This window comes from Pantherophis guttatus, chromosome 3, assembly GCF_059756535.1.
Source record: "Pantherophis guttatus breed Tessera chromosome 3, ASM5975653v1, whole genome shotgun sequence".
Lineage (NCBI taxonomy): Eukaryota > Metazoa > Chordata > Lepidosauria > Squamata > Colubridae > Pantherophis > Pantherophis guttatus.
This window is the reverse complement of record NC_142065.1, coordinates 172,015,216-172,043,156: the sequence shown is the minus strand read 5'-3', so window position 1 is coordinate 172,043,156 and position 27,941 is coordinate 172,015,216. Positions and strand designations below refer to the sequence as shown.

The 27,941-nt window shown below is 34.8% G+C and overlaps 1 protein-coding gene across 5 annotated transcripts in view; it reads right to left on the bottom strand.

Annotated features, from left to right (window-relative positions):
- SPIDR (scaffold protein involved in DNA repair) overlaps positions 1-27,941 on the bottom strand; it is a 175,329-nt gene that overhangs the window by 14,124 nt on the left and 133,264 nt on the right. For all 5 annotated transcript variants that reach the window (XR_015733361.1, XR_015733362.1, XM_034429723.3 and 2 more), the window contains exons 11-15: positions 17,509-17,670; positions 16,330-16,417; positions 13,414-13,554; positions 13,262-13,321; positions 5,773-5,983 (exon numbers count right to left, since the gene is read on the bottom strand). Coding sequence is in view for 3 of the 5 variants with exons in the window: in XM_034429723.3 (XP_034285614.2) it covers positions 5,773-5,983; positions 13,262-13,321; positions 13,414-13,554; positions 16,330-16,417; positions 17,509-17,670 (662 nt within the window). In the remaining 2 variants the exon portion in view is untranslated. The remainder of the gene's footprint in view (positions 1-5,772; positions 5,984-13,261; positions 13,322-13,413; positions 13,555-16,329; positions 16,418-17,508; positions 17,671-27,941) is intronic.

Sequence of the window (27,941 nt, the reverse complement as noted above, 5' to 3'; positions counted from 1 at the left end):
ACACAGCAAAAATCACCGAAAATATTTATTTATTTATTTATTATTTATTATTTATTTATTTATCTATTATCTATCTATCTATCTATCTATCTATCTATCTATCTATCTATCTATCTATTTATGGTTCGATTTATATGCTGCTCTTTTCCAGAGACTCAGGACGGCTTACAATGCGTTAAGCAATAGCCTTCATACTTTTGTATATACCTGCTTAGTAGGGCTTTCGCCCCCCCCCCCTCCAAGCAGTGTTCTTTTTTATACAAAGTCAGCTTATTGCCCCCACAAACCGGGTCCTCATTTTACCTACTTCGAAAGGATGAAAGGCTGAGTCAATCTTGAGCCAGGGGAGATTTGAAATTGCAGTAATTGCAGGCAGCTGGTGTTACTTAACAGTGCTTTAGTCTGCTGTCTTCCACCAAATGCACCAATAAGATTTGATTCTCTATTCTTAATGTATTGTAATGTCCAAGTGTCAGATATCTTTTTAATTTGGGGCTAAGGAATGAGTCTAGAGGCTGAAGAAACTCCCTTTTATTGTGCAATGTTTATGTTTGTATTAGGAGAGATCTGGAGAAGAATCTGGATGGTAATGAAAACTATGAAAAAGTAATTATTGGGTGATCCTGCGGGAGAGGGCAGCTTGACCATTATAAAGAAAGGGCAGATTGATTGCTTTCTCACATCTTTTTCAGTCTGCTGCTTAACCAAAAATGTCAAAGAAAGAGATGTTAAGTCCTATAATCATAAATTCTGCTTTTGATTGCTAGGTTAGTTGCTGGTTAAATGTATTATCCAGCATTTAATTATGAATGGAAGTACAAACCTGGCATGTGACAGGAGCACCTGGCAAGAGCGTAGAACTAGTTAAAATGGCCTGATCCGGAAACCTTATGAAACTGGATAGTTTCCTCAATCCACTTAGGGAATTTTCTATCTCATCTGAAGTATTTTTTGGATTCCTATTCTGCTGCATGGAGGAAGTGGACGTTGGCTTACCTGAACGTCCTTTCTGCGTACCAGAGGGTCCAGCAGTCTTGACAGGGTTAATACAGTGTTCCGGTACGAACTGAGTCTGCAATTTGTGAAGCTCCTCCCATTCCTCTGGCTTCCCAGATTTCTGACGAGGGAGATCTTGCAGACTGTGAAGCTGAGCTGAGAAAAAACAATATTAGAAACACCCCCGCCCCCGCCCGAGGACCGGGAGAAACAGGGTAGGAATGACTGCTGGACCCTCTGCTATGCAGAAAGGATATTCAGGTAAGCCAACGTCCATTCTACTATAGTGAGGGTCCAGCAGTCATGACAAGGACATGTCAAAGCAGAACCCCCTATTGGGAGGGATCCGCCTGGTCCGAAGAAGCTACCCCTCCAAGAACCTGCTGCAACACCCGACGGCCGAAAGCCGCCTCCGCCGAAGCATAGATGTCCAACTTATAGTGGCGGATGAACGGGGAAGGCGAAGACCAAGTAGCAGCCCGGCAAATGTCCTCCAAAGAGGACTGGGTAGCCCAGGTGGCGGAAGTGGTCGCGCTATGGGTAGAATGAGCCATGATGCGTGCAGGTAGAGAAAGGGATTGGGCCTTCTAAGCCGAGGCAATGGTAGCCCTGAGCCAACGACCCACTATAGAGGAAGAAACCCTCTGACCCAGGGTAGCCGGTTGGAAGGAGACAAATAGACTGTCCGAACGCCTGAAGGAAGAGGTTCTCTTAAGGTAAATCCTAAGGGCCCTACGGACATCTAGAGTATGCCATGTCTGTTTCAGGTGATGAGATGGAGAGGGACAGAAATTAGGAAGGACCAACTCCAGGGCTCTATGGAATGTGGGACATTAATGGGGGAGGACTGTGGAAACTCCAGTCTCATGGCCACCCGTACAGCCTTTTCAATTGCTCTTTCAATGGACTTATGCCTCTGGGTCTCAGCTTTTTCGCTGGCTTTGGAAGCTTTCTGGGTAGCAGAGGCTTTGGAAGATGAAACCTTGCCCCTTTTTGAAGGTCCCGGTTCAGAGGGACCAGAAGGATCAGATGACAACTGGGTAGCCGCTACCCTTTTAGAAGGAAGAGCAAAGGGCCTGGAAGACATCTGGGACTAAAATGTGCAGAAAAAAAAATCTTCAAACACTGTCCAAAATGGCCATCGACACAATGAGGCAAAACAAAATGGCTGCCATCACCCAGATGCAAATAAAATGGTCCCGGACACAATGAGGCAAAAACAAAATGGCCACCTGCACAAAGAAGCCAAACAAAATGGCGGCCAGCACCCAATGTCACTCAAAATGGCAGCCGCCAAAACTCTCCACCAGGTCCACAATCCCAGCAACTCCAAGTCCAAATGGAACAGGCTTACCAGCTGTTGGTATGCTGTTCTGAAGCCCTCTGCACGGCGCTCCGGCGTCTCTGCGGCTAAAGGAGCAATCGAAAATCGCCACCGCTGCAAGGCGTGTGAGGAAGCCCCCCCAGGGACACCGATTCAGGATCTGCCAGGTGGCAGACCTGCTGCCAAAAATAGCAGTCTTCAGCGGGCTCCGACCTGAGCTGTTCTCGCTGGAAAGGGAGGATCTCAACCAGACAGGCCAGGAGATCCTCACCCAACTGCTAAAGCAGTCTTCAGCGGTATGAGGCATTAGCCCTTCTCGCTGGAATGAGCAGAGCTCAACCAGATCCCTGGGAGCTCTGCAACCTTTAAAGGAGAAAGGCAATGCTAGAACAAGTAAAGCCAAATTGTTTTTAAAATCAAAACTTGGCAGCTCAGCCAAAAACAGTCCGTTCAGAATAACTGAGTCTGAAATCTGGGAAGCCAGAGGAAGTGGGAAGAGCTTCACAAATTGCAGACTCAGTTCGTACCGGAACACTGTATTAACCCTGTCATGACTGCTGGACCCTCGCTATAGTAGAAAGGCAGCATAGAAGCGTTCTTTTATGCTTTTACTGTATCTTCATAAGACAGTTGCAGCATCTTCATCAAGAACAAAGAAGAAAGGAACTTGCTATAAAAAATGTGCATCCTCCTTTATGAACAAAATTGATCAGATTTGTCTCAACCTGGATTTCAATGTTGGAGCATGTCACAGGGACAAAATCTTGGCAACTGTTTATCCTCTTAGTTCACAAAGAAAACATTTGCACAATTAAGCTTAGGATACTGTTATGAACTTTTATTAGGAACTTTAGAACTTTAGGATACTATTATGACCTTGTCATATTTAACAGTGCTTATTCACACCTTATTTACATCCTATCCGAACCGTTATAACAGATTCTTCATAGAATTATCTTTAATATGTATTTGGAAGTTGCTATTGGTTTAAACTGGAGAAGGTAAGCAGGGATCATATTATGCTTGCACTGAATGCACTTCCTGACAATTATTGACTGGACACAATATATTGACAATATATTTAATAACATAATGTAATGTAATATCTCAATGCCTAAATGACTATCATTTCTGATAAAACTGTCCAATTATTAATATATGTTAGAGACCCATCTTTCAAATATCTGAATGAGGGTATTCTCTTTTGTTGTTTCCAGGCCAAATAACACACTTCCTCAGGAACTGCATTTAACTTCCAATTTTTCAGCATTTAGAAGATATACAGATGCATATATTTTACAATAAATGAACTTTGTACTTTCAAATCAGTCTTGACTCCTGTGACAAGTCCCTGCAGTTTTCTTGGCAACATTTTGAAAGTAGCCTAATGATATTTTGGTTTAAACCTGTTTGAAAACATTAAGTGAAGTGGAGTCCACCTACAAATTGGTTCCCTCATCAAACATTTCTTAGTGTTAGGATTTTTTCCCCTGTCATTCAGTTGGAATCTACCTTCCTGTGACTCTGAATTCAAATCAAAATCATCTTGTCTGACATTATTTCAAGTACTTGAATATATTATTTTAGTTCCTCCCAGTCTTCTCTTTTCAAGGTTAAACATTCCCAGTTTCTTCACTGTCTTCAGTAAACTTAGTTTCCAGTTCTTTGATCATCTTCACTACCCTTCTTTCTACCTATTTCAGTTTCTCTGAATACTTTTTAAGTGTGATGGCCACAAGTGTGTGTGACACAAAATAAAATAAAATCAAAATATTACTGTGGAGTTCTTGCGATCTCCGAAATGATTGTATGTTAGAGTATTTTATCAAATATTTTACTGAAACCAGGATGTATTATGTCCATATTAATCCCACTCTCCATTAAGAAAGTTTCCCAATGAAAAATTATTTTTTTAAAATAATACTGTTACTTGGTAATTACTACATTCATTTCAAGGTGCTTACAGATCTACTTGTTTATCATCTGCTCTATGAATCTCAGACTGATTGGTCTGTAGTTTTCTGGGTCCTCCTCCACTTATCCTTTTGAACAGAGACATTTTCTTTCCTACAAGTATCTTGTATTTTATACATTGTCCAGGATGTCTCAAAAATAATGTAAGCACTTGGTGAAACTGTTAGTCAAATCATCCAACCCTAGAGATTTAAATTCATTAAGACTAAAATAATATTGTCTAATCATGCTTTCATCAATTCCAAATTACAATTCTGCCCTTAATTCTGCTCTGCATAATTTATTGCTATGGGATAAACTTTTCAGTTAAAAAATTGATCCAAATAAGAGTTCATAGACTCTTTTTTTGTACTTGTTATACAAATTTTGTTGTAGTAAATGAAGAATGTGTAAAGTAATTCATTTTTTGTTTTTATTTTGAAGATGTATACATATTTTTTACTGTTCTTAGCATTCTTTATTAACCTCAGGGCATTCCAACTTTTAGTATTTGAGATTCTATCTCAGTATCATGTTTTGTTTTCCTTAAAATAAAAAAATGCCAGCTCACTTTCTCCCAATGTTCTCATGTTTCAATTTCATCAACAAAGCATTCTGTATTTGTTGATATCTGGTCAAATATGCCTTATCTTCTTGCGCTATATCCTTTGAAGGAGAAAGTTAGGATATATCAAACTAAGAAAGTTGTCAGTTAAGATGAGCCAGGAATTTCCTGCAAGTACCATGCTTGGCAGAATTTGTCTCGCAACAGATATCAGGGTAATTAAGTTTCCTATCACTATTGCTCCATGCTCTTGGAAAGCTCTGTGATTTGCTTTTGGAAGAATTATCCACATCTTCTTGCTGGCGAGGTGAACACTAAATTGGTATGGATTTTATTCATTTATCCTGTTTTAACAATTCAATGAATGAGGTTTTAAAGAACATTAAATGTAAGATCTTAAGAAATCAACAATATATTAATTTTTATGCTTATTGGATACCCATAGAATGTTCAAGGATGACTGGCTATTGCAAGTATAAAAGGGTTAAGGGGCTATATTATATTCTCATATTGGATATGATATCCAATTCAGATTGCCTCATTATTTGGGTTTAATAGACCTCTGTTTGCTAAATCTATTTCTAATCAACGAATTATTCTTAGAAGTTGGGAAAGTGATGTGAGCCCAGATTATTTAGTTATTATTTATTTATTTATATTTATATGCTGCCCATTTTATAATCCAAAGCAACTCTGGGTAGTGTATAAATTTATAATCTTGGATTTCAGATTTCTGTTTGCTTTCAGTTTGTGCAGAGACTGTTTTCTATATAATGGAAAGACTGATATATATTATTTTAGGTCCTCAATATTTAATGATATGTTTAAAAACTAGTCTATATATTTATATGCATTATAACACATTTGTACACATTCTTTTAATTTCTGTTAGTTTGCATTTATTTCTATTTTGTTATGAAATACTAACCCTTACCATTTCCACACATAGCATCCTTGAAGAAAACAATACAAGGGGATGAGCTCTTGAATGCTTCCATTACTTCCACATCAATCACACATGATGAAGAAACTGAGACAGGTAGCGTTTTGGGGGTTCCAGAATTGATCTCAGACTCTCTTTGCAGTGAGAAATCAGTGACAAATAGCCAAAATTGTCTTTGGTCTGGGGAAGTGCTGCCCATTTCCTAGGGTTGAAAGGGGGGAAAAATTAAATGTTAAAGTTTAAGAAAAATATTTTCTAACCAGCATAAAATTAAAGACAATTAAGCAGATGAAAACTTCAATTTAGCTAGCAGCATTTTAATCAGAGTACAATCAATGGATCATACAACACATGCAGCCTACTCTACCCTCCAAACTGAAGTTCAGAGACAAAAATTGCCAAATTTTTATGGCACAATTTTATTCTATTTAGAGTGATTTTAAGATAATGGCTGCACATCGTTTCTCTTCTTCCCATATCTCACCCTTAACCACCACCATCCAAGCTCAAAATATTGGCTACAAATTTAAATAGTTTCAGGTGACATATAGAATCACTAGATCTTTTGTAAATCTTCAAAAGATCAGGAGGTGATTATGGTTGTACTCCAGCCATAAGCAGAAAGACATCCAGGTCCTGTATACATGCTGGGATAAAATCAATGATCATCACTGCTGTCTATTGATTGCAATAAATCAACTATGTGATATGACTAGATTTGAAACTTAGAAAGTAAAAGGGTACCATATTCAAAGTTGCTATACAGGTAATTTCATTTAACAACCACAACTGGAACCACTCTTTGTCACTAAGGCATGTGGTCATTAAGTGAGTTATCAAGTGACTGTGATGGATTTGCAACCTCACTTCTACCACAATCATTAAGAGAATCTCTCACAGTCATTAAGCAAGACATCACAGATTTTTAAGAATTTTAAGATTTGAGAATCATTTGTCTGAAATATTACAGGGTTTTCTGCTTGAGCAGGAGGTTAGACTAGAAGACCTCCAAGGTCCCTTCCAACTCTATTTTTCTGTTAACTGCAATTTTACTGCCAGGCTTTCAATTGACTCTGCTTGTTTAAAGCTAGCTGTAAAGTGTACAAATGACAAGCACATGACCATGAAACATTATGGTCACTGTAAATAACTGCTTGTTGTAAAACACCTGAATTTGTGTGATTGTAGGGATAGTGCAACAGTCATAAATGCAAGGACTGTTCATAAAGTTATTTTTTAAGTGCTGTCATACCTTTGAATAGTTGCTAAAGAGGGCAGTTGTTAAGTGATGTCTACCTGTAGCAATTCGACACAGCAAACTATTACAACCCATCTTATTGGTCAAAGTGAAAGTCACTATAGTGCAGGTATAATTTGCAGCTCTGTCAGTCCCCTTTTGCAATTTCCAGAATCAACTCTACTACATGGGCTGAAAGTAAGTAAAATTTTGAAGTGAAAAATATTAATAAAACCTGTAAATTCTAAATTTCACTTCTTTTGTTAGTTTTATATCTTGCTTTTCCTCCAAAAATGCAATGCAGCATACATGGTATTCTTTTTTCCAATTTTATTTGAATAACAATTCTTTAAAGTAGGTTGGGCTGAATAGTGACTGATAATCATCCAGTCAAATTCCGGCTTAAGGTAGAGTTGAACATCAATCTCACAGACTTATTCCAATTCCCTTAGAAAAATTCTGAGCTTACCCAATTTACCTCATCTTTCCACACATAGACGTTTTTGGCCACTAAAAAGCATTAAGTCCTGCCTCCAACTATGAATAGTTCACCCTTAATTAAGGTTTAAATATAAATGTTTTCCTTATGCATTTGTTTTCAAATAAGTCACTTTGAGGATTTCATAATTATTGAGCAATTCAAACATGCTATATGATGTGATGCCTTTGACTAGTATTATTTTGAAATTTTAAACAATTGTTATGTGTTTTTTTTTCTTTGAATAAAGAAAATACCAGAAGCATTATTCCTATACTGTGCAATGTAATTTTCTTGGTAGAAACTCTATAGATATAAACATGGAAGTTTTCTTCCTGGATAAATTTCGACATTTTTCAAGGATGCATACAAACTAAATGATTCATAAAAGGTAGAGGAGAAACAAAAACATCTATTCTAGCAACATAAATATCCTATTTGGGACAGGAAGATAAATATATTCAACAAAAGATAAAGGTCATCAAAACAGATGATCTCATAATGAAATTGCTTACCTTTTGTAGCTCCTTCTAGACTCAAAGAGTTTCAGCTTTGTACTAAGAAGTTTACTATTAAATAGTGAATATAAACACTGAAAGGTTCTTGAAGATTCTTGAAAATACTGCAGAATTACTTCAGATTAAAATTTTGTTCAACTTTTACCATCTGACATTTTTGTCATTCAAGATTTTGATATAAAATGCTTAGGCACATCTTCCTGAAAGTAGGCCCTCTCAGAAGTCAAAGAAACATGTATAGATTATACTATTAAAGGTATGTGGTATACCAAAAGGTGTTATAAAATATCTATAAAATTTGAGTGTTTAAATTGAAATACTAATGCTGTAGTTGAATTTAAAACAACAAGTGAGCAGGATCATGATCTCCCTTTTCTTCTCAGCACTTCTGCCATAATTCACCCATTTCCACAGAACCAAATGACCCTTTCCAGGAGCTGAGAGTCTGCTATTCGGAGTTCTATTGGCATGCACCCAACTCTACAGATACTTCCATTTAGCATTATATCATCATCCGTAGACATAACAATTCAATTAGTCTTTAAAATGTCACAGTAATACTTTTTCTATTAACAGATTTCTATAGCTACCATATCTCTTCAGAAGCAAGAATATTAGAGCTTTAATCTGATATTTGCATTATATTTTTTAAATAATTGTATATTAATTTTATTTATGGCCTCAAAAAAAAAACAAACCTGGAAAATATGAGTGACAAAAAGGGTTAATAAACTGCAATGTATAATTTCTTCAATCTTGTTTTGCTGCTGTTCTCATTTCAATTGTTAATTGAAAATTGAATTTTAATTATATTTTTTAAAGACATAAAGCAGAAACACTGGAACACTGAATTACTAACCTTTAGATTCTGACCAACAAGACTGTCAGCCAGAAAGCAAATAACAATAAGTCACTTTAAAACCATCATCTTCCTGTATGTGTGTCAATTTGTTCTGAACAAAAAGGACAGAACAGACAAACAGCAGCAGGATTGAGTTATGTGACAGTACAGTTCCCCGAGCCCAGATGGAATATATTTCCTCATTTTCCTTTCGTACCATAATACTTATTCTGAATAGTAATAATAAAAAGACAATATTTCCATTTCCCAATTCACAGAAAGAACTGAAGAATTTTAGTTCCACTAGCTCTCTGGAGTTCGGATTTAAAAAGAAGACAAAAGGAGATTTGACTTTTAAACACAAAATGTAGTCAGAAAAGATTATTTTTCCTGGAATGAATTAGTCTGCAAAAGAATTTTAAGCTGAACCAAGGTCTTTCCCTCATATTTTATGATATAGTAGACTTTTATGAAGGACACATCCTTGCTAGCAGAGATTGAACTAATAAACAAGTTGCAGCCCTGACATTTTATTTCTGGAACAGTTAACCTAGGTGAGCTTGTTTAGCTTGTTTACATTTTTCCTAATTTCTGGACCTCATTTCCAATAATGGTGTATCTTTTTTCCATTTTGAAGATGCTGATAAAGTAGAATTAAGTGACTACTATAAAATACTACCTTCAATTAAATATTTGAACTAACATTGCTATTCAGTTGCAGAATTCTGAATGATTTTTTAAAAAATTTCATATTAATTAAAACAAAATTAATGCACATGTGAAACAAAATCATCTGGGATGTTTCTAGTACAAAGGCTATGCTTTTAATTTGTGGAAACTGAGAACATAGGATCAAAGAAGCTAAAGAAAGAACGTAAATTTGAAAAACTGTACTATAAACCAACTGTGCTATTATACGATTCTAGTCTTCTCCTAATCCTGCGGCAAACTTTGCGTAGGCCACCTGAGATGGTGAAAAAAAAAAATCCTAATAGGGAGCTCTACAGCTTACAACCAGCAGTGCCCACCAGCTGTTTGGTGGATTATACTGGGATACAGTAGGGCTTAGATGTGACCAAGACTGATACATAGCCATGTTTGGACACAATTAACTTACATTTAATTGTAAAAGATTCATCAGTTGCCTTATTGAATTAAAATCAATTATTTTCTTAGTGTCCTGCATTAGTTATTCTTGACAGATTTTATCTCTCTTATTGACTATTTAATGTTTATGAAAATGGGGTTAACCTCTAACTATCCATCCATCCATCCATCCATCTATCTATCTACTTACTCTGCCAATCTGCTCTGCGCTGGATATCTTAAAATGAATCAAATTATCAGACAGAAGCATACATGTTTTATTTGTGCCCAATCATCCCAGAAATTCTGAGAAAGAATACAAGCATATCTTTATAGCTGGATTTCTCATGAAGATCTGATTTAAGGATTGGGATTATAAAAGATTTGGAACTAAGAGAATATAACAGAGATATGCAAAATTCTGTCGTAGAGCTGCAGAATTTTGATTTCCCCCCAACACATATCATTTTTTCCTCTGTTCCACTCAAACAGAAAAATCTGAATATTCCTGGGTGGTTAATGTAATTTTGGAAGTGGATTACCTAAAATTGGAAATAATTGTATATTCTGGATGCTGCCCAACTACTCTTCTATGGAATAGACTACACCTCTCTGGGATTAAAGACATCTATTTTATTATCACATTTAGAATATAATATATATCTCAAAAAAGGATATAGATCTATTATAATATTTGGTGCACCAGAACTTCCAAATTCAAAGCCACTTAATATCTTCAGGAAAAGGCTAATGCTTTCTTGTCCCTATTATGGACTTCCCAAAGGAATCTGATTGGTTGTTGTGAAAGGATCATACTTATAAAGATGCACTATTGGTCTCTTCTAGCAGTTCTTCAAGCCAATATAAACTAATTTATCATCACACAAACTTCTGTGAATTATACTACAGTTTAACAGATAATTGGAGCACAGTCCTAAAAGGAGTTTATATGTACAACCTGCTGTTGATGGGACAGTATCTTTTAAAATAGGAAGAAGACAGATGGTTACAGGAAATGAAAAACACTGGGGATGACATATAAATTGTCTTAAATATTATCTTAAAGTTTGCTTAAACTCCCTCTTCTTTACAATAATGTAAATGTAGGAAAGTCACTGTTGATCAGCCTATTTTTCCTTTTCCTAGGTATAATATCCTATTATACCTAGGATATAATCTGAAGTTTAGGGATAAAATAGCCATCATGAACATGCTTAGCTGTGGGGAGTGAGGATTTCCCAGATGTACAGCTAATTTCAACAGAGCTTGCTGATGTCTTGTATTAAAGGCTTCCAAACATGAAGCAGATGTAACCAGGAGGCATACAAATTATGCAAGAACCCAAAATGTCTGGAGCAATGTTTGAGAAGGCGATTTTTTTTCTTTCTGTTAAAAGAGCTCACTCAACTACCACTGATTCTGTAAAAGTAAGACAACCATTATTTAACTTACTAAGTAAAATATACTTTATTGCTTAAAAGTAACCTAATGTTTAAGTTGTCTTTTAATGCCAGATAAGAGTATTAGATTGTAGTAAGTAAAACAAACAAAATTTTACAAGACTTTTAACTCTTAGTGTCTCCCATGTGTAGTTTTAAGGAAGGTTTCATGTTTCATTTTCATTTAATGTGATATCCAGTTAAAATCTCTGGAATTTAACATATGACAGGTATGTCATATGTTTTGTTGGAGTAATTTGTAGAACTGTACTGACAAGCAAACTCCAGCAGCTGCCCACATGCCCATATAAAATGTTTAGTGAAAGAAAATGTTAGAAATCTTAGGAAGATAGCTTGAAAAGAAGGCAAAAATAAAGAGTTAACCATCTGGATTATAAAGGACAGAGGACGTGGCAAATTAAATCTACCTAGATATATTCAGTTTTTACTGCAGTTTCTAGATTTACACACTTAGTCATCTCTCATTTAATTATGTAATATTTTCAACATACAAATATGCATTTGGTGTCATCTTTGTATCTTTCAGAGTAGTTTCAGGTGAATGCAATAGTTCCAGTTCAATCAAAATGTTCTTTCCGGTACTGTATACACAAAACTTTTTGTAAGTGGAGTTATTTATATTATCCACTGTCTAAATGAGTAAGATTATTTTAGGTATAACACACTACTTCTTTAGTATCATAATACTATTTTTACTTTATTCTTTCATTTTATTGTAAATAACTTTTCTAAAATGATTTTTTTTTAATTTTAGTATGAATCTATCGACATTATATAATCTAGTAATTTGATTTAATAATTGGACAGCCAATATGAAGTAGGACTGAAAGCACCCAAGTTCACATTTGTCCTTATTCATGGGAACCAACTGGGTGATTTTGGGCCAGTTATTTTCCCTGAGCCCACTTCATAAGATTGTTGTTCCTGGGATAAAAGGCAAGGAAATCCCTACGTAAACCTTAAGTTTTTAGAGGAAAGACAGAATAACAATCAAACAACTATAAAGATGGAAACCCTCTAATGAAACTCTTAAGGCGGCATCAGGCTTTAAGGAATTGTACCAATAAAGGAGAGTATTTGTAGCTCAGGGTTGAAATGAGGAGTGCTTAGTGCTCTCTGAGCTTGGTTGATTTCTTGCAGACATTTCATTACCCAAACTAGGTAACATCAGTGTTAGCAGTGCTAGTTTGGGTAATGAACATCTGCAAAAAAAACAACAAAGCTCAGAGGGCACCAAGGATCCCTCATTTAAGGAAATGTGCCATCTTTTTGAACTGTTGAGCATATTTGGAATTATGAGAACATGTCAACAATTTTCTTACAAACTAACTGTGATAAGGAGAACTGAACTGTTACTGAATAGGACCAATGAACATGTTTGTTTATGATAACAATAGCAAATAACTTTCGTTTATACACTTTACAAAGAAAGAGACATTACCATTTACATGGCAATGAATAGAAGACACATATAATTCATTTACTACTTCAAAACTAAAGAACAATTTCAATGTAGAAAATGGCTCCTGTATTTCTGGAGAAGAAATTCTACTATTACCAAACCCAAAGAATCCTCTAGCACATAAAAGGATTCTCATTTAGACTGACAACATATTCAGTGGTTTAGGTTTGGACTGGGATAAGAAGAATGAGGTTCAGGAATCTGTTTGACCAAAGTGAGTGATTTTGATCTAGTCACTTCCTTTTAGCTCAGCCTATCTTACAAGGTTTTGTGCAAATAAAATAAAGAGAGATTCCTATATGCACACACTGAGCTCTTAAACCCAGAACATAAATGCAATAATAATTAAAAATAACTTGTTGATGTATAAAGGAAGATTATTTACATAAAAACAATACCTGCAGTCTTCGATATATAACATATGCCCAAAAACTGCAACGCTGAGGTAAATCGCCCATCTGAAAAACAATTAAAATTTGGACTTAATATTGAATTCCAAACTATTACTGGTTGATTACTGATTGTAAAATTTTTGAGGAACAAAAAATACCTGGTAAACTTCCTTGAGACTATGAACAGCTGGGGGGAAATATAAATTTGACAATTGTTCTCTTTCATCTGCATCAATGTAATCAGCAGAAGCAGCAAGAATGTAACAGAAACTTGGAGGAAGCTGGTTAGCAGTAATGTGCTGAAAATAATAAAAATAGATACAGTCATTTAATAAACGGATGCTCCATACTAAATTAATTTATTTGGTATGGTCTAGGAAGCCCTTCTAAATTAGTGAGAAGAGACTCACTTCTCCAAATGTCAATCATCTTTACAAAATCAGAAATAATATTTCATCTACACTTTCTTCTGAGTATTTATGACACAAATTTATGACACAAAAAAATATAGCTAAACACAAAGTAACAAATCATGGAAATTGCTTTTGCTATCATAATACTGGCCAAATGGGGTTCTAATATTTTAATTTCTTCACATACTTTCTCTGTTATTTAGAATATTAAACACGAGGGTGAAACCATCAATAAATATTTTAAGCTATGTTACTGAAGAACAAGAATGCTGCCAAACTGAATTATCCTCATGCATCCAGCAGCATGAGGATAATTGGGGACATGAATAGTAGAACATAACATGATGTTCTCTTTATAGGTGGCTGTAATGAGATTAAATCTATTTTATTTATTTGAAGATTGTATGAAGCAATGTATAAATTTAAAGATCAATAAATACTGAAAGTTATTTCTTGATAATTACTCCAATTACAAAGGAATGACAATAATGAAAACAGTTTCATCTTTGTATATCCATTTGTGCACATGGAGTTTCTGAACTATCAAACTTACTAAATCTGTGATTCATGTTCCGAAGCACCGTATACCTATTTAACATCCTGACTAAAGAATCCCGGGTGCTTTCGCTCTGTTTTGTCCATATGCATGTAAATCTGAAATTCACAAACCCCACCTTCAACCATCATTGCTCTACCCAAATCAACTAAGAGATAAGTGCAAGCCAATCATTGAATATACCTCCACAGACTTTCCAATGTGAATTAACAAGAAACTCAGCAAAGCATAAAAGTGAATATATATTTTAAGTATATCCTTTCACTGGAAGACATAACACACAAATGCCCCTTGCATCAGTATTTGCGCTTTTTATGTTGCACAAAGCATGATTCCTTACAGACTGTAGAAGTGGGTGTTGTGCAGATGGGTGGAGAATTGGAAAAAGCTTTCAAAGAAAGATTGATTTGTGAAGCACTTAGTAAATTTACAGAAGGGCCAGAAAAGGGTTTTATTCTATATTAATACAAATCCGCTTTGGTGGTATATTCCCCACAGCAGTAACCCAGTGAGAGTTTTATGCTGGTGAAAGAACATTTCTGGGTTTCTCCCACAGCTAGCATACTAACAATAGGAAGAGAAGCATAGCAGTGATAAAACAGCAATTTTGGAAGGACTACACCCACAGGGACAGGATGGAACTGCTTAAAAGCATATGTCTTCCACTGCTAAGAGAGGAGGTGGACAACCCCTCATTAAGCCTGGTACCTTAACCATTGCACCAAACTGTTCCTCCATTTTGAGAATATTATTTATTTATAAAGGAATTAAAATACAAGGCAAAGCAGGCTATAACTGCCCTAACCATAGCTCCACCTGTTTCATTATTCAATTCCTACATGACTCCTACTTCAAATTTTACTCAAAGAGCATAAGCATCAACATACTTTAATCTGAGGTTTAATATTCTGTAGAGTCCCTCCCAGACTGAAGTTATAATTAAGTAGGAACCTTAAATAACATTTTATTTTGCTGAGATAAGAGGTATCAAAGTAAACAGATTTTCCATTCATTAGAAGAGGAGTAGAGAGGATAGAGAGAGGGGGAGAGAATAGAGGGAGAAGATAGAAAGGGATGGAGGGAGTGGAGAGAGACAGAGAGACAGAGACAGAGACAGAGACAGAGACAGAGACAGAGAGAGAGAGAGAGAGAGAGACAGAGAGAGAGAGAGAGAGAGAGAGAGAGAGAGAGAGAGAGAGAGAGAGAGAGAGAGAGATTGAAATTATTCCTTAAGAGGCATAGAAAAATATCCTTGCATATTGAATATGCAAAATCTATGCAACATTGATCTTATCTACTTCTACAAGACTTAGGTAACGTTTAAAATATGGATTTTATCTATTTTATCTATGTGATATTTGAGAAAAAATGATTTCAGTGTTAAGTACAAGAATATTCTAGTGTCTTATTATCTTTTTGAATATGCTTTTGTAGCAGGAAATACATCTTCCCTGCTAAAAAATACCTTAGCTATCTTTCTCTCCCAAATTGCAATAGTTATAAATTAGTACAACAAAATCTCAAAATCTCATTAAATTACTGTCAAATTTTAAACAACAAACTATGGTATCTTAATTACTGCAAACAGCTTTGTATACATTTTATTTACTTCATATTTTCTCATTTTCACAGCTAACAGCACTGTTTTAGCATGCATAAAGTATTCTATTATAGAAGTTTTATCTCCATATATGGTTCTAGCTCTGATTTTATATAAGATTGTGATTAAATATGGTGGTTGATTGAAGAAAATAGGGCATTTGCAGCTGAAGATGCTATTCTTTGAAGATTTTAAAATGAACCTAGGTTAAATCAAATTAATTTGGAATTTCATGTACATAATTATACTAAACATTTCATTTTTAATTTCCTTCAGGATTCTCATTTTTTAGGATTCTTTGCTTCTAAATGTAAAATACTTTTCCATAGAACCATAAATAAGATTTTCTGTTGCACATTACCAATAACAGTAATTGTTGGTGATGTTATATTAAGGGAGGAAAATACAATGTTGAAAGTGTAATGAGGGCATTGAGAAGATAATTATTAAGGAAATCTTATTTATATGATTATTTTTGAAAAAAACAAGTCTAAAAGTATCTTACTCCTTTATTTTCTTGTCTCTTGCCCGGAACTTGAAGAGGTGATAATGGTGGCCACAGACTGTCAATCAGGCTAAAAAGCCCTAGAGTTCTATCAAAACAAGTAAGCAAAGTACAAATATGATAAAATCTATGTGAGTATATACAATAAAAGTGTAATCATTAGAAACATACTATCAAAATAATTTTTGTTGTTTTTGCTGAGACTGCATCTATATTTTAATTATTTTGAATTACAATGGAATCTTGTACCACTACTAAAAGAAATTTCACAAGATATTGATATGGAAGCCATTCTAGATGAAATGGTATGTGTCTATGAGAATCCAGTATACTGTAGAATTAAAATACAATGCAGCAATGTCTAAAGCCTGTAATTTAATTATGAAAAACAGAAAAGATGTAAAGAAGTTATGTTGTAAAGAAAGCAGTAGAAGGTGGCAAGCCAATCTGAAAAAAGTTTTACAGAAAATCCAATATAACAAGTTAATGATAAGTTTAATATTTTGGGGATGATGTCAAAATAAAGATTAGTTTTGATATATGGCTTTTATTTTCTACAGTGTACATTGAAACCAAATATGCTAATTTCAGTGCAATTATAACATCTACTGGCAGTATCTAGTCAGTAGAAACATTTTTATTTAAATGAGTGGTTGTGTTTTTAGTTCTTTTCCTTTACAAAATGGCATGTACAGCACAAAAGAACACAGAACATTTTACATGATAAAATTTAGCACACTGCCCTCTTTTTCTTCTTTTATCATAATCTCTCATTAGTCACCTTCTGTTAAACAGCTGTAAAGTATTCAGGTTAACTTTGGGAAGAAAGGTAATCATGCATGAATCAGCACAATAACACGAAAGGATGTCAGGAAACAAAGATACTACCTTACATAGAATTAATCCAGTTGCTTTAGCAATGACTGTATGGCGTTCTAATCATCTACTCTCAAAAACAGCAGAACAAAAAGTGTGCAACAACAATAGGGGACAAGGAATATGTTCCATGGTAATAAAAGTTTTCAATTTAAGAGCAAACTGCACAGTAATTTTTTCTAACAATTGAGTACAATGTTATTCAAATTCATTGAGCTATGCTAGTAGGAATATGCAAGAATTGTTGGGTTTTCTGCTGCCTCTTCACCTTAAGATGCAAAGAAGTTCTGTGACTTTTCTTACCTTCCCCTGGTGACTCTTCGCAAAATTTTCAGTCTAGAAACATGACAGCATTTTCCTTCCCATTTTTTTCTATATTGTTCTATCAGTTGTGAAGAGGAACATAGAACTGGAAGCTGTATTTCACTAAATATTCCATAGATGTCCTGAACCAGCAGACACAACCTACAAAGGGTATGTAAATGTCATCTCATTAGCAACACGCTTTTTCTACATCTCGATCATCTCAGGTTTTTTTGAAAAAAAAATTTAGCAGAGAAATTTTACTTTTACTTTAAGACTTCCTAAATTCTAATGTAATTGAAATACTTAGCAATTGGTAATCAAGAGCTTTATTAAGTACTGATATATCAGTTTTTAAAACGACAACTAAGTACACTAAGAAATTTTCAGCAATGATTTACATGAATCTCAGCTATTATGGCCAATGACAAAAGATTTGGAAAATTGTAAAGTACAACACGATGTCACCTGCCTAATTGCGTTGCTCTGGATGTCAAATTTAAGAGAAGCAACAAAAACAGAGTAGTAGAGAAATTCTTAGCTTGAAAATTCAGATAAATTGGGCCTAATATACTAAGCAGATCAGACTCCTATTCAATAGTATCTTCTCATAACTTATTTTGTAGATTTATGTTCTACTACCAATTTCTTTTTAACGTTTACATTAAAGCCACCAAAAAAAATGATTTAAGATACCTAACTAAGGTTACCCGCAATGTCACAAATAAGCAGGTAACATGCAAGTGTTACTTATATTACATGTAAATCAGATTAAATTTAGGAGCAATACAAATATGTTGACATAATCAGTAAGAAGCTCATCTGATCACATTGTCTCTTAGAGGTGAGACCGCATTTCTCAAAAACATAATGATATTAAATTTGGTCACCACAATAAATGCCTTTTCCCTAGGTCCCATTCATCACCAATGGATTCCACCAATGGATGGAAACTAGTGATGAAGGTGTGAATCAACCTAGAACTAAGGAGAAATTTCCTGACAGTTAGAACAATTAATCTGTGGAACAACTTGCCTCCAGAAGTTGAGGATGTCCAACACTGGAAATATTTAAGAGGTTGGAAAATGATATAGGGTTTTCTGCCTGAGCAGAGGGTTGGACTGGAAGACCTTCAAGATCCCTTCCCTTCTGTTATTCTGTTCTGTTATCAACACAACTTAAAGCAGTGTCTAGACTACTGCAGACTGAGATGATCTGGCCTCATGTTAGAAATGCATCTTATTTTGAAATATACTTAGAAAAATAATTAGGTGCAAAGTGCAACTATCAGAAACTAAATGTGCTGATCAAATTTTTATGCTTCGAAATCTTTCAACTATTTTATTTATAATAAAAATTTAACAGGCTGTTATTTTTTAACCTTTTAAAGATTTAATATATTGGTTTCCAGGCATCTAAATACACCAAATGCAGCTCATATACAGGTAAGGCCTTCACATAACCATCTGCTTAATAATGGTTCAAGGTTACAATGACCTCAGAAAAAGTGATATACAACCTGTCTTCACAATTCTGTCATACCACCTGCATATTCACAAGATTGCAATTTGGGTGCTTGGCAACGGGCTCCCAGCTACAATTTCTGCAGTCGCGTGATCACAATTTAGGACCTTTCCAGCTGGGGGAAAAACATCAAATGGGGGAACTGGATTTGCTTACTGACTGCAATTTGCTTAATAACCGCAATGATTTGCTTTATGATCACAGAAAAAATGGCTGTAAAATTGGGTCTGGTCATGTGATCACTTGATTTACCACTGTACTGATTTACAACAGAAATTATTTTTATCGGCCAATTTTAACTAAGAATTTATTTAAGTGCTCTTCACCTATTGCTTTTTAATCAGTTTTAGTGTCTATAATTCATTAATAATCATTTGTAATTTCTTCTTTTTCTGCGAGCTCTTTTAGGCAATTTGTAGTCCCTGGAGATACTTGAACTCATAATTCTTATTTACAATAATTACTACTTCCTAAACTGTCATATATCAGTTTCTCCATATGAGTGCTCTCTACATATATTGGGACTTTGACTGTCAGAATTCCCTCCTACGCAATCCTACAGCTGAAATATTTCCCTTCAACCCCCCAAAAGAAAGAAATTTGAATAAATTAAAAAAAAAAAAAACTCTTGTGCAGAATCAATTCATTAGTTCTAAGCAACTATTCTTTTTCTCAATTCCCCAAGGATGGGCTCCAGCATGGATCCGAAAACTCAGAAGACTAAACCTCTGGTCGTGGTAACCAACCCAGATTGGATGTTGAAACATTATCCTGGGACAAGTATATCTGCCTTCAGATATATCTGCTTTGTGAAAAAGCTATTTGCTTATTGCTGAACATAAAAACAGGTGGAAAATTGTCCAGGGGTAAAACTGATATTCTCTACAATTACCACTTCAAAACCATATGCAGATGCCCAAACACAAAGAGAGACTGTTAGGTGTGTAGTTAAGGAGAGTACATAAAACTGAGGGTGTGAGAAAAGACAGGTAAACAAGATACTCAAGACACATGATTCACTGGGAGGAGCGAAGAGGCAGAGGCTATCTGAGATGACAGAGATTAGACTATTCCCCCCCCCCAAAAATCTCTGACCTGATTTTCCTTGTAACAATAAATCTATGTGCCTATTGAAGGAAATTGTACAAGTGAATGCTTGAAGAAAACAACAAATAAACCCTTTCATATCTGGCATGCTAGACTAGGTCTCTTCTTAACATTTCTTATGCTTGCAATAGTTTTGTTTTGTTTCGATATGGAAGGTTATTGTTCCTGAAGTATCAGAAATAGGTAGATGCAAGTGTATCAAGTACAGTGAGTAGTTTGGAGCAAACAATAAAAATCCCATTTCAAAGCTTGGGAATATTCTGTTAATTCCCTAAAAGAGCTGGAGGCAGGGGAGCGAGAAGGTGAGGCCAATTACTTTTCACTATTTTTTTAAGATTGTGTTGGTAATGCTTATATTTATTCATTTCCCACTGTTTATATGGAAATGCTATCATGCCATCATACCCACTCCTAATTAGTCATCATTCTTGGGAAAGATAGAAAATTACTTTTTTCATCAGTAATTATACACATATGCCCTGAAACTTGGAAATGAGGTTGGTGGTTTTTTTTTACGATTTTCACTGTTCCAAAGGATTAAGGCTGAAATGCATTCCATAAAGTAAACAGTTTTTTTTAATGCTTTTCTGAAGATATCAGTATAACAGAAAGACCCAAAGAAAAAGAAAATTTGGTATTTGTAGTAACATTTTCAAATAGGTATTGTAAAAGCAAAAATACAGAACTAAATACATTTAATAAACAGAAAGGAAATAGCTGTTCAGTCTTCTGTTAGCTTTCTGAGTTAATGAAAGTAGTGAGAAGGGGTAAAAAGAAAAGCGGAAGTTGGTGAAAAAATGAGAGTACAGTCCATATTTCCTGTGATCAATGAAGACATTTGCTCTTCCAAAATGCAGTGAACTTGGCAATTATACTTGCCCCCTGAAGGAAAACCTATCTCTAGGTGCATCCTAGCAAGGGACAAAGCATGAAGCAGCACATGCACTCTTAGCAAGACCTCTTTGTGTTCCACTCTTTTAATCAAAACAAGCACAAGGTTGCCCACAGAGTTCCAATCTAACAACTTGTCTGGTCAAGTCTTGAGGTGGAGCTCAAGTAGCTTCTACTGGTGTGGCTTAGAATCAAACAGCAACCCTCAAGGCTCCACCCAATGTGGATTTAATTTATCTGAACTTTTCTAATACAAACAAAAGCCCTCCACCAACGGCACACGTTATCTAGAGTGCAATCAGAATCAGGCAATCAGATATGCAGGCACTGAAAAATAAAAATAAAGAGCCTGTAATACAAGAATTCTAAAAGTAATTCTTCTGCAAAGAAACTTCATATTAGGTCTAATATCTTTCTTATCAGTTCTAGAATATTCTCACACCTCCATAGAATGTTTTGGCTGTTGTGTGTGCTTTCATAATTTATTTTGATAAGAATAAACACATGTAACACAAATCCACATTAACTAAAATCTGAATAATATTAATCAGAATTACAACCAACTTAAAAATATATTTGTTATAGAGAAGTTTTCTCATCTAAAGGAATGTAAAATTCTTTTTTTTTTAAATGTTTTATTGTAAGAAATTATAATAATACAATTTTATCCATCCAGTTACATAGTATGGAAAAAGAAATAAATACAAATTGTACATATTATACATAAGTAGATAATCATTGCAAACCAGTTACATGGTAAAAAACAAAAAAAAATTTTTTTGTTCACATATCATTTTTAGCATATGTATATGTGATAATCTTTAACAATAAATTAGTAAATACATAAATTATGTCTTTTGCTTACCCATGTAACCTTTCCTTGCCTTATTATATTTCCTACCATCCACAGTACATCTTCTCTTACTATTTCATTTTTCTATTTCTTGTACTTGCTCTGGTCTCTTTCCTTTTTATTTCAATTTCCTCTTCTCTAACCACCCATACCACTTATCCCATATGCTGTAATAATCCGAATCTTCTCTGTCATTAATTTCTAATGTTAATTTATTCATCTCGGCACATTCCATTATTTTGCCGATTACTTGTCCCTTAGTTGGTATAATGTAAAATTCTTTATGACAGACAAGAAATTTATTTATTTTTATTTCTGGGAATAAAGGCAAAATCCCATTTTGAAGGAAGTACATCAGCTTTGACGGAATAAGCACTAAAATCTAAGCTAGAATTTACCAAGCAGCTGGTGTTTTTGAAAACAAGTTTTGGGAATTTTTTGTTCTGTTTTGCTGAAATCAGCACCATTTTTATTATGCATTCCTAAATACACGTGACTGAATTCAAGTCCCTCTGAATTCTATGAGGCTTACATCAAAGTATATACAGAACTGAATTTTTGATATTGTGCAAAATCTATCAAGAAATCACAACTTCTGAAACTTTATGTTCCTTTTGAGTGTCTTTCCATTTGTACAGCTTTATTTGTTAGTTCAGCTTCACATAACATTGTGTCATAACTCTTGACTAGGAACACTGTTAATGCAGTGGATTTGAAGGGCTTTTCCATGACAAAAAAAGAAATATGGTTAATGTATGTTTAACTAAAATTAAGTGAATTTTCTTCAAAATATTGCTTTCTGATTCAGATTATTTTATACGAATTAAATTACATAAAGCATTGGCATACTTAATGAAGCAGAGTTTAAAATGGTGATGATCCTTCTTTTTTCAGGCCTTTCTACATGGAATATTGCATTATCCACCTGCACTTCCATTTTTTATATTTTGCAAGATGACACATCATAGTAGTCACATTCATCTTTTGAATTTCTTATAAAACAATTCTTATAAGTCATCACAATGTACTTGTGTCTAAAGAATCACAGTTGCAACTAATTTTTAGCTGTGGAATGGAAAAGCTGAAAACAAAAGCTACATAACATGAGATATCCGGCTACTGACTGTTGTTCAGTAGTTCAGCCATTTCCAACTTTTTGTGACCCAGTGGTCATCATTACATTAGGATCATCTGTCAGTAGTTGCTTCTTTGAATTTCTGTAAGTTTGATTGTCATCAATAAAAGTATCTCAGTAGCTTGTCTTTTTCAACTGCCTGCAAATTTTCTAAGCATCAGGGCTTTCTCCAATAATTCATATTTTCACATTATGTATTCAAAAGAGTTATACTTTACCTTGTTGCTTCCAATGAGCAGTCTGGTTTTATTTCATTTAGAATTGAATTATTTTTTCATGCAGTCCAAAGTATTCTCAACCACTTTTTTATGTGACGTATCAGGATTTTTTCTCCCTTCGCTAAAATGGGCATGGGCATGGCCACCATGTGAGGCATCCCAGCCTGCAGGTCGGGAGTTTTACACAGCTCTCCTCTATAGCATCTTCATAGACACATGATTAGAATTTGGGTGCTTAGAACTATCATGCTGCTCCCAATTGCGATCATAAGTGAGGAATACCTATAGTTAGAACTATAATTTATTTTGTGTATTCTAGTCCTTATTTTATTCTATGTTTAATCCAACAAATTTAGTCCATGCCTCTTGATTCACAATGGTAGACATCCAAATTCACACTGCAAATTAAGCACACATGGCACATATAAAGGGAAGATGGTTTCTTTTATCTTGACAGTTTTAAATCCATCAAAATTAATTAAGAGAAAATAACACATTGTCCTTAAATGCTACAGAGACATAAAGGGTTAGAAATCTTGAATTTCTTCACTCTAGCTGCCATCCGTGTGATTGGGAACTGTCCTTAGAATTAGCAAAATGAGGAGCATGCCACATAAGCAGAACTGATAGATATATCCATAAGGTCAAATCCAGAGAGGTTCTGAGGGGAAACAGAAAGCATAAAGAACCAAAAACAGACGAAAAGCAACAAAGACAAAACAGACATAGTCCAAAGATAAATTCTGTAAACCCAAAGAATGTGTTATTTAGGATTCAGCTCTAAAACTCGGGAAAGTTGATTGTATGTGCAAAGTGTAGCATAGCCAAAACATTAATTCAAATTTCCATCTTGTAATCTGATACGTTTGCTCTGAGATTCTGGACAAAAATTTAAGAAAACACACATTACATACACACCTTGATTCATGAAGCAATACTTTTATGATTTGGAAATGAAAGTCACATGAACAATTGATATGGTAGGAAGGGCACTTCAAAGTATATAAAATATGCATGCCTATAATTTACTGGACATAGTATATATGATGAAGAACATAGGGATGGCACAGCAAGATGTATATTGCGATAGTAGGGAGTAAAAATTAGATATCTGAATAATTATTTTTTTAAAAAATATAGTTGGAGACTTATCAAGATGATTATTTTTATATATGGTTTAATTTTCTTCTGCTATTTTGTTAAACACAGTAGTACCTTGTAAAGTAGACATATGAACAAAATGTAGACTTTTCTGTGTGGTATGTGTGAAGGAAAAAACAATGTGAATATTATTCACAAAATTATTCACAAAATAAGGAAAACACAATTCCACATCCACAATAGAGAAGAAAAATTTCCTTATTTTCTAGAGCTCCAACTTTTTTTTCCTTATTACAAGCCCATGAGCCATCTTCTCCCATGATCTTCACTGCTAATACCTGTTTCCTTCATTATTTCCAGCTTCCATTTCTACTGTCTCTTATCTTATTTTCCAGCCTTCATGCATCTCTTCTTGCTGGTATTGTTGAACTTTACAAGAGAATTAAAATTAATTTATTTGTATCTTTTATATGAACATCTTCATTACTGAAGAACTGTATAAACATGAATGAATTAAATTTTGGAATAAATATGGATGGAAATTGAGGAATTGCTATAAGGTTGCTATTGAATTCGTCCTTTCCTGTATGTCTGAAACTCAGTTTGGGAACAATCTTGTTTTAAGATTTAGAACTGATTAAAAATATATTAGTCACTCATTTTTGTGAGTGACATTTTAACATCTATCCATTGCAACTACAAATTACAAGACTAATGATTTGGAAGACCTGAGATTCAGATTAATTATTTTATTGTTAATTATTCAAATTAAAATAAAGTGAAAATTTATTTATTATTGGTATTTATTGTATTTATTGTTTTTAGTGAGGTAGTTTGATATAGTGGTTAAGGCATCAGGTTTGAAATGGGAGACTGTGAATTCTAACTCGTGAGTTTAGGCACGAAGCCACATGGGCCAGTCAAATTCTCTCAACCCTAGAAAAGATGTAATGGCAGTAGCAAAGGATGCAATGGTGAAATCTTGCCACGAAAACTGCAGAGGCTTGTCAAGACAGTCTCTGAGAATCGGACACAATTGAACAGAAGAAAAACAAAGACAGAAGTGAACAAAGAAAAAACATACTAATAAATCTAATTTTAATTAATAAATATTAAAATAATTTACCATCTTGGGGAGGAAAAAAAGAGGCCAAATGGGACAAAAAAAGAGGTATTTTTGTACTATATATTATAAACCATCTAGAGCAGGGGTGTCAAACTCAAGGTCTGTGGGCCAGATCCTGCCTGGAAATAGCAAAGGACTGGCCCGCAGTGCCTCTGGCAGCCAAAATGGGGTGCAGGGGGGTTACATGCAGTACCCCCGCACCTCATTTTCGGCCTGGACAGCCTCCTGCAGCACTCTGCCAGCCAAAAAGGGGCATGGGGGCCCCCTGCGTCCCCCTCATCCCCCATTTTGGCTGGCAGGGTGCTGCAGGAGGCGTCCATCCTATCTCCTCCCACCCCGGCCAGCCCATGGTGGAGAACTGCAATGCTGATCTGGTCGTCGAAAATAGAGTCATTCAAAGAGCCATATAAATACTGGTAATAAATAAACATGTACATTTCTATTTATTCTAGTGGGTATTTCTACTTGTATTTATAATACATGTATGCAATATGCCAATATAAATATACTGGGAAATAGTTAATTTTCTATCCACAATATGAGATTTCACCTTTGAGGAAAAAAAAAAAAGCAACATATAGGCAGAGATAAATATTCATTTGTTATATAATTTAACTTTAGTAAACATAGAATAGTGAAAAGATCAATATACCGTATACTGATTTCCACACGTATAAAAATTAGAATCCATTTATTTTGAAAAGTAAAAAAAAAAACAGCCCAATAGATTATCTGTTACATGAAGCAGACTTAATTATTATATTGTTTCACTGTAAAAGCAAAAGCAAAAAGGTATAAAGTGCATATATTTGGGATCATGTTTTTTTCTACTGTTTAACTTAACACTATCTTTCTGAAACTGAACAAAAATATGCTCTACTGTTTTAGGAAAACAAGCTAAGATGAAAAACAAAGTGGGGGTGGAGAACAGAAAGAAAAAAAGAAAGGATCTGCTGGGGATTCTCATTTGGCAATTTAAAAAACAAAACAAAACACTCTTTTTCAAACTTTTAAGAATCAGTTCTTCTTCCTTCCATACATATAAACTTCAATTGCTTTTTGCCTTCCACTACTTTTGCTGGCTCTGCTTCATAAATGCACGCCAAAGTGTGAGTTGAGTGTTTCTGTGAGTAGGCTGTTTACAAAAGTTATGCTAGACTTCAGAGCAGCTCCGAGAATTCCAGGAAATGGCCTCTGTTATTTTATTCTAGGTCAGTGTCGACTCATGACAGGCAGCAAAGCTGACACAGGACAGCTCGCTCAGCCTTTCAATCCATAGCGAGGCCTCAATGGGAAGGAAAGAGGAGAAGGGGAAGGAGGGAAGGAGAGGGGGGGTGGAGGGAGAGAGGGAATGCATACGAATGAGCCATGAGTGGGCGGAGTGCTTTCCCAGCACTCTACCAACCACAGCACAAGGAATTATGATAAACACCACTCTGGAAACAAGATACAACAGTACATTGTGTTCTTCTTCAGAAAAACATCCAGACTTCGGCTCACTTCAAGTAAACAGTTAATCTTGTTTACTTTTTTATTTGTTGAGCGGTTAACTGAACAATCTAGTGTGCACATGAGCTTTTTTTCTTGCAGAATTTTTTAAAAAAGAATATCTCAGCAGCATCCTTCCACAAATCAGTCCAATGTGTAAATCTTCTATAAAATTTGAAAACACTGCGGAAAATTGTTTTGTGCACAGTGTCAAAATAAAATGTTTTTCAGGCAAATAAGCGTTGAAATAAGTTCAAGATTTTCCTCCATGAAAATCAGCGATAGAATATAAATCTGTAATTAATAAAGTGGCCGTAGAAACAAGCTGTTAGACATCAGAGACAGACCAATAGTTTATGTAAAACATCTGTAGGAAAAATGAGGACCTTTTAGCAAGGACTGGTACATCTCTTAGGCTACTTTCACGTGTAATTATATAAAGAGAGAAATTAAAATACATTGATTATAATGTTTTTGTATTTACCCATTTAGTGTATAGTATAAGAAAGGAAGTTATTGGCTCCACATTTTGTTGAATTATGATTTTCAGAACTTTCACCTAGCATTCAGAAACGAATATGCTGAATTTTAATGCAGTTTCTAGAGTATTGGAAATTCCTCACTTCTGCCATATATCTATGAATGATCTGCCAAAGAACCTCCAGGTATCAGATGGAAATCATATCATTCTCACCATTTGCCATACAAGATACTGCAAGCCACAATACCTGAGGCCACAGTTAAATAAAAAGCTGGCTATAGTTACCAAAGAAGGTTTTTTTCCTGCCATGAACCTATTTTCAACTTCTTTATTATAGAGATGATGTCTTAGAACAAAGCAAAAGTTGAGTATGATCTAACTGAACAAATGATCATATCAGGCAGGAATAAAAGATTGCATGTTAGCTACATTTTTTCTACATTGTCCTTTCTTTTGCTAAGAGAGCAAATGATAGTACAGTACCTGCCTTTTATATTAGAAATTTAACT